The 13,998-nt window shown below is 44.3% G+C and overlaps 1 protein-coding gene across 4 annotated transcripts; it reads left to right on the plus strand.

Annotated features, from left to right (window-relative positions):
* Positions 1–1,110: 1,110 nt before the first annotated feature.
* On the plus strand, positions 1,111–13,257 carry LOC114249219 (uncharacterized). 4 transcript variants are annotated; one of them, XR_016324186.1, is made up of 9 exons: positions 1,114–1,474; positions 8,085–9,280; positions 9,386–9,578; positions 9,655–9,833; positions 9,913–10,044; positions 10,516–10,630; positions 10,701–10,809; positions 11,020–11,131; positions 11,360–13,257. XR_016324186.1 is itself a non-coding variant. In XM_028182705.2 (8 exons), the coding sequence occupies exons 2-8, from the start codon at positions 8,093–8,095 to the stop codon at positions 11,415–11,417; spliced, it is 1,974 nt and encodes a 657-aa protein (XP_028038506.2). In that variant the 5' UTR covers positions 1,111–1,474; positions 8,088–8,092; the 3' UTR covers positions 11,418–13,257. The 4 variants fall into 4 exon arrangements, 3 of the variants coding, with proteins under 3 accessions (XP_028038506.2, XP_089589016.1, XP_089589017.1); XM_028182705.2 differs by lacking the exon at positions 11,020–11,131 and having other exon boundaries at positions 1,111–1,474; positions 8,088–9,280; XM_089732890.1 differs by lacking the exon at positions 11,020–11,131.
* Positions 13,258–13,998: the final 741 nt, after the last annotated feature.

The raw sequence follows: 13,998 nt of genomic DNA on the forward strand, positions 1-13,998 counted from the left end.
GGCGCATTTACGTTGTAGATGTATATGGGCTCCAGTAACCACTTAACACCAGGTGGGCTGTAAGTTCGTCCACCCATCTAAGCAATAAAAAAAAAGAACATTATGTAATAAAATGGAACGTGCCAATTTTATTCAGTTTCATTAGTGGTGGTGTTCCGGGGTAGCCCGGGTGGACACTACCGCGCATCAGGTACTCTGTCCGCGACGGTCTGTATGCAAGGCTAGACTTCGACCTCGTATCGCAATATACACAAGATGGCGGCGTTTGTATTTCGACGTTTTCTAGCTGCTCGACACCGGCTCGCTCCGTTCGATTAGAACAAACAAAAAGTGACTTAAATATCAGTAAACCGCAGTTCATCTTCAGCACTGAAATTATCTACTCAATCATAAATTACTTTTATCCTAGGTTATTTATTTTCATTCGTGTAGAGTGTTGAGTGAAGAGTGTAGGCGGATAGATAAGGTAAGCGATGTAGTGATACTGATCGTTAGCAATACGGACGCTCCAGTGGACAGCGCGGCGGCTCGACTCCGGTCTATGCTGCACTACTCTAGGCTACTTACTACTCTACCTGTACACTTACCCTTGTCAGTTGAATATAATAGTGCCGGGTCGATGGTTGTTCGGTGTCAGCATTTGTAACGTATGCACTGAGCGGGCGGGCGCGTCCCGAACGCGCAGGTCGCACGACTCGCACGCAGCCGGAGACTCCTCGGCCTGACCCCGGCGACGTACCAGTACAAACATAATCAAGTCTACATTCAAGAGTTGAACGCGACGTTGTCATTCATCGCCGTGATTTTATCAGTGTTGATTGAAAAATACACATTAAGATTAAATATAACTAATTTGAATACTAATAAAGAAACTTTAATTATGTTGTTGGATGACTTATGAATATGAGTAGACGGGCCCGATCCACCCGGTTCCTTCTGTTACTCCCTGATTCCTATCGAGAGTGGAGTAGTTATTTAGTTCAAAGCTATAAAGAATTGACCTGAGATCTCAAAGCGAGCGGCTGTGATGTTTATGTGCTTCAAGTAACTATCTAAGATTAGTTGGATCGTGTAAAGTAATTAATAGAAATTCCCCATTCTGTCCGGCGCGGCGCCGGCGGACACGGGCCAGCGCTGCAGCGTGTAGGCGCTCGAGGTCGAGGCGGGCGCGCACGTGGGGCGGCGCCGCCAATGAGCGCTCGCCCGCCGCGCTCACCCCGCCGCGCTCCGCACCACCCCGCACCACTCCTCCGCCGTCGCCGCTATCTGATAACAGTAGATTCAGTCCGCGATACCGGCGCACACATCATATCGCACTCTCAACTCTATTTTTTTTTTTTTTTTCGCCGATCGTTCTTGTAGCTTCGTTTCGAAATGCGCTAGTGCCTTCTGGATTAAATGATACAAACGTGCTTGGAACCTGCCGCTGATACTCTGTGTAACCCTTGAAAACGCAGCGCGCGCTGGTACGCAGGTGAGTTATTTAGAATCACTCTAACCCGCAGTCCGGGGTAAGACAATTGACTATTCTTAAAGTGTACTTATTTAAATGAGATAATTTTAAGTGACGATATGATAACAACCGCCTCCGTTGGTCCGTCCTCGTCGGAGCCGACCCTCCAGCGAGCTGCGGCCGACGCTTGCTTCAGCGTGTTTGTACTTAGAGCACATTTTTCATTAAGTTAGACCATTTTCAGTGATTTACAATGAATACACGGGAATTCAAGATTTCATTTCTATTATGTTAACTTTTTTACTCAACTTTAAATCCTCTTTACAACTTTGAACAATTCTATTCTGGTGCCAGAGTAGGCCACAGAGTCTGTGCGCGTAACGCACCATAAGACATAAATTACGTATTCAAATAAATGCAACGAAACGTAGTCTTTCGTGGAAAGAGTCTTCCAGCCTCTGTCGCTATCAACTGACTAAAGTGTCATCCGGGTCGGGCTGGTGGCGCTCAGCTTATGCATGTATTAATCGCTTTTTCCCCTACCTATTCGCTGGTACCCTGAGAGGCTATTCCAGTTACGCCCGGCCGGATAGGTGAGCTCACGTGCTCAACCTGAGAAAATTTGCTAAGAATAGCAATAGCAAAAGCAGTGCTTCGCAAAATCTACCACCGGATCGGATCGCGATCCGGTGAGAAACTCGATGAGCTGTGTCTATGGGTTAGTTCGCTCGTAGAACTCTTTCGTCGTAACCGACGAGCTCGAGGAGGCCGGTGACCGGTGATTCATTGTATTTTATAAACGGCAACACTTCATTTTAACATCACATTCATAAAAACTCTATCCGTTCCACAACAACCTGAATATGAGGTTCCAAACTAAACCAAGAATGATGACCACTGCTTATGGTTTTTTGTAACAATATTAAGCATTTAAAATATTGTTTGAAAAAATGACCTCGCTTCATGTGCATGCCGCCTGCTGGCTCAACGAGCCGCCGCCATCTCTTTGATATCCATCCTATCCTAAATGTGTGAATAAAACCACGTCTTGAAGAAATGTAATTACCTATTTGGTAGTACGGCCAACATACTATCTCTCTATTTTCAAATAGAATAAGAGTTCTTTATTCAAATCAATTTGGGTTTTCGATTAGTTTTCGAAATTTAAATTAAGTAAGATCTAACCGAATTTTTTATGCCCATTTCTGCCGCGAAGCCGTCAGGTCCTCTGGCTCGAAGACTGGGGCAGCAGTTATAATACAATACAACCGAGATGCGAACCTCACGTCTCAGGTAGCCTGATCACGTCTATGTGGTTGGGTAGAAGTTTAACACCGGCTGAGCCATTTAGCAGTGAAAGAAATTTATGAAAGAAAAGAAACAAAAATATATAAAATTAAGCATGCATGACAAGACATGATTATTCGCATGCGACATGATCATAGCATCACTGATTAGTTAGTCTTTTTTTATTGCTCTTGTACGCAGAATGAGCATACGGTCCACCTGATGGTGAGTGGTTACCGTCGCCCATGGACTTCAGCAATGCCAGGGGCAGAGCCAAGCCGCTGCCTACCGATAATAATTATTTTAAATATGTTTTATTTCTGTCAGCGTAGTGGTAATTAGTCAATTACCTTCTTGAAGAAGTCATGTGTATGGGAGCCAACAAACTCTTCAAAGGTATTTTGTGCTTCCTCTCGGGTATTGAATTTTTCCTCTGTCAATAAGTTGTCCAAGCTATGGAATCAGTAGAAGTGTCTCAAAGTAGGGTATGAGGAGTAGAGTGGATGACGCAACCGTTAGAGGCCATCCGTTGTGCCGTATGAGGTGGATTTTTGTCGCGTAGTAGCAGCTGCGACGAGCCAGTCACCACGGCTGGACGGATATTGACGAGCTACTCTATCATTGTGCCCAGTTCCTCACAGTAACTATCTGCAGTAACGCTGGTGACATTTAGTAGGAAGCTTTGATGAATTATACCGCCACTACCCCCAAACGCGCATTAGTACTTTTTTATAGGTAAATTTTTGTTTGGGGAATTTATGCCTAGGTGCTGAACCCGGGTCTAATCAACATGATGACTATTGCGATTATCAAAAAGAATTGTCTATATGTCCATCCGTTTTTCAGTATTTAGCTAAAGTGAAGATGCTCGCGGGGCGGCACAGACTGCTCCAGTGAGAGGTCGTGGTGACGTCACGTGGACACGCCGCCTCCACTCACTAGCTCACGCACAGCACAGCACACGAAGCGCGAGGGTTGGATCATCTCTCTCTCTCCTTGTGATATTACTTATTTTTGTATAGCTCGCTTTCACAACTGCCTCATTGTGGATGACTGCAGTCTTACGTGGTGATAGAATAATTTCGGGTTTCTAGATATGCATTTGTCACAAAGTAATCATGTACTTCAAGGAAAATCCTTAAACATTGCCACGGAAGAGAGACTCAGTCTGTGTGTCACAGAGTGATGGACCGGATTTACGTCGCGATCTCCGTCAGCTCCAACCGATGTTTGTCGACCTCAATAGTGCATTACAGATATAATGTAGGTATATACCTGGTGGTAGGAAGTCCGCGCGGGTAGGTACCACCGCCTTACCTATTTCTGCCGTGAAGCAGTAATGAGTTTTGGTCTGAAGGGTAGGGCAGCCGTTGTAACTATACTGAGATCTTAGAACTTATATCTCAAGGTGGGTTGCGCATTTACGTTGTACATGTCTGTGGGCTCCAGTAACCACTTAACACCAGGTGGGCTGTGAGCTCGTCCACCCAACTAAGCAAAAAAAATGATAAAAAATACCTGCCTATATGGAAGAGCTTAAGAATAATAGTGTTCATAGTTTTATTGAACGTCTATTTTACCCCAGAGACGAGAGTTATTTTGTATAGCTTCTCTACTTGTAGAATTTAGTTACTAAGTAACTTACTAAGCTATTATAGTAACGTAAAGCTCTTTTTGATGTCCAAACGTTTAAGGATATCGTAACAATGATGTAAACTTTGTAACTAAAATATTAATTAGTGTCCAATAGAATTAGAGCCCCAGGTGTGTGAAACACCTCGTACGTGATATTCTTTAAGTGAACTGACACTGATAACAATGAAATTATTTTATAATTATTAATTTAAGTAAATTACACGTTTGTTGTGAACATTAGCCTCGTCTTGTAGCAGCGTCGCGTCGCTCGTGCCTCGTCGACAGAAGATCGTTAATTCGATGCTGAAACACGCTCCGTATAACTGTTGCTAGATGTATGTATTGTAGGTACACACCGTTGACAGCTGACGTGCTCCACCGTACTTACGATGAGAGGGCCGACGGAGCGGAGGCGGCGCAGCGCGAGACCTTCTCTCTAATAATTAATTGCTGTGCATCGTTTATGTGACTGATATCACTTACAGTAAATCCACTTTACTCAACGCGGCCTTCTGAATGATTTAATGAGTTTTAATGAGACGGCATATTTTAATCAACACTATCAACATTCAAAGCATATTATACAACAGTAGTAACAGTAACGGTCTGTCTGTACATCGAACATACGTAATTAAAAACGAAAACGGTAGCTTAAGAACAATAACATAAAAATTTAGCGAGTTTCAAACTCGAAGACTTCGGTCAGTCTGTTTGTTTGCGCACATCTCCGGAACTATTGAACGGATTCTCAGGTAGTTTTTACACATACAGGTTAGTTAGACAGATTAGTTTAGAGCCGAATGTACTAATTTATCATAAAAATATCGTGTTTTAAGGATTTTTGGAATTTATTTCTATACTGTATTACATTTTATAAGTAACATGGCAATCAATGTTATTAATACAATGTCACTCTGTCTGTCCATTACGCTTTCGCGCATAAAGTACCTACTGAACAGACTCATAACATTTGGTATGGAAAGAATATTAGTTATTTTTAATTCTACCGCTAAACACGGGTGTCTGCCAATGCGACATAATGTAACGTAGTATTCGCGGACGGAGTTGTGGTGAAAGGCTAATTACTTTTTCTATCGAAAAATTCGAAAAAAAATATTCGGCGGCAGATAACAGCTAACTGTTCCCCTGACGAGTAAATTAAGTTTCTGTTTAGGACATCTGTTCTAACTTCATAGCCTAATAGAGAAATGTAATATAGAGAACAAACAAGACTCCAGTCAGAATTCTTAAATAATCTTCCTAACCATTAAGGGCTCTGCTATAATCTACAACAATTAACAGGTCACAAAAGATTTAACCGTGTCGTCGGATATACACAAATTCTCGAAATAGTATAACAGGTGTCTCGCTATTTTAGATTTAAACATATTGTGATTCAACACGCTTAGGTGCCAGTGCTCTGCTTATTACTGCCGCGAACAATCTATGCGACCCGGTCTGATAAATCCGCATCTTATACAACAATTACACAACAAACACATGTCGCAACGTGTATGGCGACATTCAAGTTGCGATACCTATGTGCTTCTGAGCTAACATGATCTAACACCAGGTGGCTCGTGAGCACACCTCAGAACTGACGCTTCCAGTGCGTCGGCAAGCTGTGTTCCGCAGGTGCAGCAGCTGGATTCCAAAGTTTAGTAAAAGCGTGGCGGCTCACGAGGCGCGCACTCCGACACTCCACACCGAGGTTTATCGATATAATGTTGTTGTTGGCGGTGAGGCGGAGATCACGGGGTCGGAGGACTAACAACCCCCGCCTCTGAGTAGTTTGTTTGCAAATGATTGCTCATCGTCACATTCAGTTCTCGTGTTCAACTTGCTAGTGTGATGATCTACAGCTTTTAATATCGTAAAATTGTCATAGTTACGACTCGTGGCGCACCGTGATCGTCCTGCCTACCACGGGCACCAGACGTTCGATAACAGTAGATAGCCTTGGTATAAATATTATTTTTCTACAGGAAAGCTTGTTTGTGCTCATTTGGCTATTTGCACTTAACTAAAACACACGGGACACACAATCCTTTTTGTTTGGTGTTATGTTTGTTTGTCTTGGCTAAGTGCTAGGGCTAGACTATGGCTAATCTTTAGCTTTGTCGAAGTCACGAATATTAGGTTCCTTCGGGTCACGTTTGTGTGCATCGAGCTTTGCGTCCCGGTGCCGAGTTTTAGCGGAAGGACTATTCTTGGTTACGGAACACATTATCGCTAACTACCTTCTATTAAGTTAAATGCTTTTTTGAAAATAGTATCTTGATACATTAGAGCTGATATTTTCACTCGTTGTCGCCAAGATATCACTCTGTCTCTGTCACTCCCCAGCAGGAAAATTAAAACTTCGTTGTTGTTGGTTTTTTGAGAAGTTTAGCAGAGCTTTGAGCGTGCGCTTAGTCATTCTGGTTCATGAATTATTGTTCAATAATATCTGTTTGCAGTGACACTCCATACACTTGCCCATCCGTTAGGCTAAAAAGACGGTTTAATTTAACTACCCTATTAGTTTTTATTGGTATTTCCCTAGCGTATATAAGTCTCATTATTTGACACTATTTACGACCTAAGTCTTTCGCCAGATTGCAACATGTGAGGTGTCATTAGTAGTAGTTTCAGTTAGTGGTCGGAGTGGCGTATTATTAATAGACTGCTTATGCTTAAGGAATAACATCTTGTAGTAAAAACTGCAAAATTATAGTTTGCGTAATTACTGGTGGTAGGACCTCTTGTGAGTCCACACGGGTAGGTACCACTCTGCCTATTTCTACCGTAAAGCAGTAATGCGTTTCGGTTTGAAGGGTGGGGCAGCCGTTGTAACTATACTGAGACCTTAGAACTTATATCTCAAGGTACGTGGCGGCATTTACATAGTAGATTTCTATGGGCTCCGGTAACCGCTTAACACCAGGCGGGCCGTGAGCTCATCCACAAATATAAGCAAAAAATAATAATGGCGTACTCAAAAATTCAAGTAGCAAAAAAGTAAATGTAGGTAGCTAAATAAATTATTAGCTGAATGTAAAGGATAAACGGCTACATTAAAAGTTTAAACTAAATTCCGTAATCGAAGACAAATCACACACGGGCACCTCGCGCCGGACTTCCTGTAGGTACTATAGGCACCGAGGACCCAACGACATATACTTATATACGTTTAAATATATAGGTACACATAGAAACAGAGCAACCAAATCCGTTTGTTACACGAATATTTGCCAGGTGTGGGAATTGAACCTACGACCCTCGGTCCAGCAATGAGAGACGCTAAATATTGTGTTATTGGATTGATAGAGCATTATTATTAAGAGTCTCTACCCTGAACGGTCATACAAAACAAAGATTTACTTCAGGCAGTTCAGGCAGTATTTGAATCCACAAAAGCAGAGTTCATAGTTCCACGACGTGTATTGTGTAACGAAACAACTAGTTTGTAACAGAGCAGTAATATGTTAGTGTCGAGGCACGCGCCGCGGCGCCGCCCGTCCTCTACGAACGGACTTGTTCCTATTTGCTCGCCGCATCCGCGTCGGGCTGTCGGCCCGACTCTTCCGCTCCATAAATGTAACCTTTAGTTTGCTTACACAATAGCTCAAAAACCAAGCGAACATTTAAAGATCCTACGCCATTTATAGTCATTACTTCCTATGCGGATCATTATTCAGACTTATGTAGGACACGTTTGTCATTCTAGCAGTCGACATGGACAACGTGGGTCAAATAGTGCGAGCGAGCGACGAACGTCGAGAGGAAGAAAACAGCCATGCAGTCGAAGCCTTGCAGCTCGTCAAGAACGAAGAGAGACACGAGAGCGAACAGAACAGCGAGGCCGTCGCCGCCGAGGCCGTGTCTGCCGCCCCCGAGCAGCAGGGTGCCGCGCACGAGCACTCGCCGCAGGCACAGTCCGTGATCACGTCGCGGCGCACCGTGCGCACCATCACCGCCGCCGGACACATCACCACTGACGACGCAGGCGACGTCGGAAACGACGACGGCGTCAAGGACGAGCCGCCCGAGCACTCCCAGCTGGAACACGAGCAACAGATGCAACAGTACGCGCCCAAGCTGGAGGAGAGCGCAGAAACCAGAGAGCTGCAACAGCAGCATTATGACGAAGAACGGCTGAGGCTAGCAGAAGCAGAGACCGCGAGGTATCTCGCCTTCAAGCAAGAACCCTACAGATCCATGCAGTCACCGATCCCTGTAGATAAACGACTCCCAGTGCAGTATACCCGAGCACCTCAGAGACCCGCTTACGGTCGCGGACTCGCCTTGCGTTACGGAGCGCCCCATCATGTGATCGTATCTCAAGAGGGGGAAGGAGAAGATCCAGCGCATGAGGCCTTTTTGTCTCACAAAGATAAAAGCGAACTTCAAGCTTACGCTGCAACCAGTGAAGCTGGCCCCGTAGACGGCCGACAATATGCGGCCGTGCTTGGCGAACAAGTGGCCGCCTCGACCGCACTGGAGATGATCCAAACGACTTCATTAAATAACCAACAGTCGGTCGGCGTGGCGTATCAACAAGTGAAGTACGAAACGCGCGGTGAGCCCGAGCCGCGCCCCACCACGTACGCCAGCTTGCAGCCCGTTACCTCCGTCCACGGTGGATATGCATATGCTGGACAAAGCCCACAGTACGGCGGCACCAGCTACAGTGCTTACGGAGGCAGTAACAAGGAGCTCTTGACGCTGTACGGGGGAGGCTCGGGACCGTCGGCGCCGGCGGGCCGCGGGGACGAGTCGCCGCCGGGACAGCTGCTGTACCGCAGCGACCCGACGCTCTCCTCCTCCTCGCTGACGACGCGCGGTGCTCACGTGGTCTACGGCTCCGTGGTGCCACAGTCACAGACTGTATATGAAGCCCCGCCCAGCCCTAATTCCCAACAAGTAAGACTTTTATTCATTAAATTATAACCACTGTGTCGTGAAATAGTTTTGGTAATTTACGAATTAAAAATTTAATAAAACTCTATTGAAACTCTTTGATGACAGGTAACATTGTATACACACGGCAACACGGTTCAGTACAAAGTCGGGGGAGAACACTACCTCGGACAAAGTGGGGGCGTGGAATACGTCCCCGTGTCTGGGTACGAGGGTGGGTTGTTGGTAGAAGGCTACCCGGCCCCGACCCAGGCTTGGCCCGCACATAACTTACTTCCTATTGATGACGGCTTCGATCCTAGTAAGTTTTTGTAATACATCGCTTCTACCAAAGCTTTTCTCTTGCTGGTTTTCTAATGAAGCTGTCGACTGTTCAGGCATGGCCGGCATGGGTGAGGTGAAGGAGTGCGTGAACTGCGCGGCCGCGACCACGCCGCTGTGGCGCCGCGACGGCACCGGCCACTACCTATGCAACGCGTGCGGCCTCTACACCAGGATCAACGGAGTTAATCGACCGCCTCTCAAAGGCCAAAAAGCGAAGCCACAACAGGCCTTAGTGAGTTTATAACAGTATATCTTGCTAATGGTAATATGTGCTAAATCTAAATGCTTATGGGTTAATTGTGTCATGGCAGCCGAGCAACGGGAACCGACGCATGGGGGTGACCTGCGCGAACTGCCGCACCACCAACACCACGCTCTGGAGACGGAACAACAACGGCGAGCCGGTCTGCAACGCGTGCGGCCTCTACTTCAAGCTGCACAACGTAAGACATCACTGTGCTCATCAACTTCACCTCACCAATACTGAACTTCTCATGAACGAGGAGCGGAGTGATAGTGTGCAATCTGCGAAGCGCTAGATAGTGAGGAATATCACCGCGACGCAGCGATTGTGCATCGATAGTAATGTTATGCTGATTAGCGACACACGCGGCAGGTATCTAATCGGAGACCGGTGCTGCCGGTTATCAGGGAACTCCTCGGCAAATATTGGGCCTGTATAAAAAATCAAAACACAGGGTCTCATCTAATCTCGCGAGATAAAACGTGGGGCTACCGACTGATAGAGAATTATCATCGCGGTCACGAATATTCATAATGAGATAAATAATCTTTTATCAATTATCTCTTCAGCTAGCAGATAGGCTTGTTTAAAGGATGATAGGAGACGGCAGGGTGTTCTGTGTCTGCGAGTCGGTGAATGTCCGCGGTGCTGAGCGCACGTCGTGTTGCAGGTGAACCGGCCCCTCAGCATGAAGAAGGACGGCATTCAGACCCGGAAGCGGAAACCGAAGAGCATGGGCGGCGCACACGGCGGCGTGGCGCGGCCTCCGGGTGGCTCGCTCTCCGGTAGGTAGCCCCGGCGCAGTGCCCGCTGTGCGTGCGTGTGGTCCGTGTGTAACGTGTGTGGTGTCCGCAGTGGAGGCACACAAGGTGCTGCCTCCGCTGTACGCGGCGGTGGAGGCGGCCGGCGGCGCAGGGAGTGCGCCGCTGCTGCTGCTGCCCGCCCCCAGACACCAAGCCGATATGTGAGTACTCCCCTCTTCTCCCTGGTCTCTTCCTCCCCGGCACCGCGCTCCTGTACTACATATCGGCTTGCGCTCCGAGTCCGCTTCTCCTCACTGCACGGCCACTGATGTCCACGCCAACTAATGCTTATGTATATTTCCTTTTCGTGACGTCATCGCATTATTTACACGCTTCTTATATCGTTATCTGAAGGCTTGTTCTGTTCGTAGTTAGTGTCTCGACTTGCAAGTTTCAGAGCGCTCTGTATGACGCTCGGTCGATGTGGAAGAAGAGTCATAATCGTGCAGCGCCGCGGCGCCTACTGCTCCACTCCATACAAATGTAAAATGAACTATACTTGAATCCCGCTTGATATCTGCACAATGAGCTGGCTCTTTCTTCTCACAATACCTATTTTATTAATTAATCTTTTTTTCATAATCATGTAAGGTACTAGCCGTAGTTTGTAATTTCTAAATCCTAAGAATCTTACTTCTTTGATATTTCATCACTCTTGTCAAGATCGCTATGACAGAAATATTTTGATTACTCTACTTATTCAATTTATAGGATACCAACGTTAGACAGAGGCTCGTCGGGCGTTCCCTCCCACTACCGACCGCCCTAACCACGCCGCACGGCACCACCTGCACACAGGACTAGTGTAGACTGTAGACACATGTAGCGTGGCAAATGTACAAACAGGAATACAACAACGTTATTATTACGATAATTTCCATATTTTATAAAATATTTTGAAGCAACTTGTCAACAAGGAGACTACTTGAATCAGCGTTCAGACAAAATTAAATACGGAAAATATCGTATTAGTTACTTAATATTATGAATATAGTTCAAGTAGGAATTTTAAATGCTACAAGCTCAAGCTCGGCATAATACGTAAGTTTCCGAATGGAAACTCAAAAAATTTGATAAATAAGTACAGGCGAGAACAAAACTCTCTTATAAGATTTAATATTTTATCTAGTGACTAAGGAATGAACTTTTAATTGTGTATTTTTAAGAGAATTTATGAGGTGAATTCGAGTGCCAACGTCATAGTTATTGACCAAAGACACCTACTTAACCAACACATTCATATTCGCTAGTGCTTTCTATTCAATACAAGTGTGGCCTAAAAATATATTTGTTCTTATAGTATTACGATTTATCGTAGCCATAAACCAGAACTCGTGTAGGGACAGAAAGATATTTAATCCTCTGAATAAAGCCTTATTTTATAAGGCGGTTTTTGTATTGAGTGCTGAATTTATTGCGCGATGTTATTCATTGATTGAATAGCGGAAATTATTCGTGAAAACGCGTTATAGACTGATGACTGACGGCAAAAACTGATGTTTATCTGCCAGATTTCAACATACAATCGCATCGCTCGATAGAACTTCTCTTTTAAGCTGCGATTTCAAAAATACACAAGAATAGTTTCTGTAACACACACGATAGAATACAAATTGCTAATATTATAAGTCAACTGAGAGGCAGCCGTCGCTCCCTAATGAGGTCTCAGTCATCATTCGATATGTTTGACTTTTCAATACTTATCGTGTCATCAGTTCATTCAAGTTAACTTTAGTCGTTTATTTTGTATGCAATTAAACAGTTTTCTTGAATAAATCAGCCATAAATGATAAATGTAATATTAATCTGAATAAAAAGTAATGAACATGGCTAAAAATAGCCCTCTACTAAGGGCCGCTGACGTAATGCTAAAAAAGGAGAACACCTATAATAATATTTTTTCAAAAACATTCGTAAATGTTCTTTTAAAAATATTGTTACTTTACGGATATCCTTTATAGAAAGTCGATGTGAAATGATTAAGGACCGAGTTAGTGGGTGGATATAGTATTTATTTTGAGCTTTGTTAAGCGACACTTGTAAACTAATTTTTGAAAATAGGAATTGGGTAGATATTAAATAGAACAACACGTCGCGTCCGGTGAGTGGGCCGCGAGTTATATCATCACCACGATTACCCGCACCATAACCCAGTGAAAGCATAACGCATAGTATTAAATTGTATCGACTGGGTACATCAGAGCCGAATAAATATTACGTTATCAGTTCAATATAATATGTATTCAAAATGTAGCAATTTTCAAATTAGAGTCAAAGAAAATATAAGAATAGTTTAGCTACACTGTACATAACATTCTTGACGTGTTAAAAATGACATAAAACTAACTTGTGTATAGTATTATGATAGTAAGAATAGTAGCAAAGAGACGAATTTATTAATATATAAATTGTTTAGTGTTAATACTAGTGTGCGCGACTGTATTTGAGCGTGTGTGTGTGCGTCTAGGTTTAGTGAGTGCGTTGCGTGAATGTGTTTGATCGCGGCCGTATCTGGGTCTACATATTTATATTTTGATAACGTTGTGTACACGGTACACGGTTATGTTAGACTTTTTTAAATGGTTGACGAAATAAAATCGTTGCCTGTGTGCCTTGCGTTTTATTTTTAAATCATTCTCCCTACGCAGCGCGGTGGAAAGTTCGGGGTAATATTTAAAACATTATCAAAATTTGCCTCTTTGATCCATAAATTTCAAGGAGAGTGCCTGAAAGTCTTGTTTGGAATGCTCTCGGTATTTCGTTATTACCACCGTTCCTGGGATGATGGTCATAATCAGATGACCCGGGAATGAAGCCTGGTCCATGCCTTCCGGAGCGCTTTGATATTTTCTTCTTTAAACGTCTTTAAAGAATTCGTCGTGGCCTAAAGGATAAGACATCCAGTGGATTCGTGTTGAGCGATGCATCGGTGTTCGAATCCGAGGCGGATACCAATTTTTCTAATGAAATACCCACGTACTTAACAAATCGTGTAATAAAAATCAAACCCGCAAAGTTATAATTTGCGTAATTACTGGTGGTAGGACCTCTTGTGAGTCCGCGCGGGTAGGTACCACCACCCTGCCTGTTTCTGCCGTGAAGCAGCAATGCGTTTCGGTTTGAAGGGTAGGGCAGCCGTTGTAACTATACTTGGGACCTTAGAATTTATATCTCAAGATGGGTGGCGTATTTACGTTGTAGATGTCTGTGGGCTCCAGTAACCACTTAACACCAGGTGGGATGTGAAATCGTCCATCCATCTAAGCAAAAAAAAAAGAGCTGAAAACAACCGTAATGGGTAGATTGTAGAGTATTCTTTATTTTCCACCAATAAACAAAAGCAACCCAAA

Source organism: Bombyx mandarina, chromosome 15, assembly GCF_030267445.1.
Source record: "Bombyx mandarina strain Sakado chromosome 15, ASM3026744v2".
Taxonomy (NCBI): Eukaryota; Metazoa; Arthropoda; class Insecta; order Lepidoptera; family Bombycidae; genus Bombyx; species Bombyx mandarina.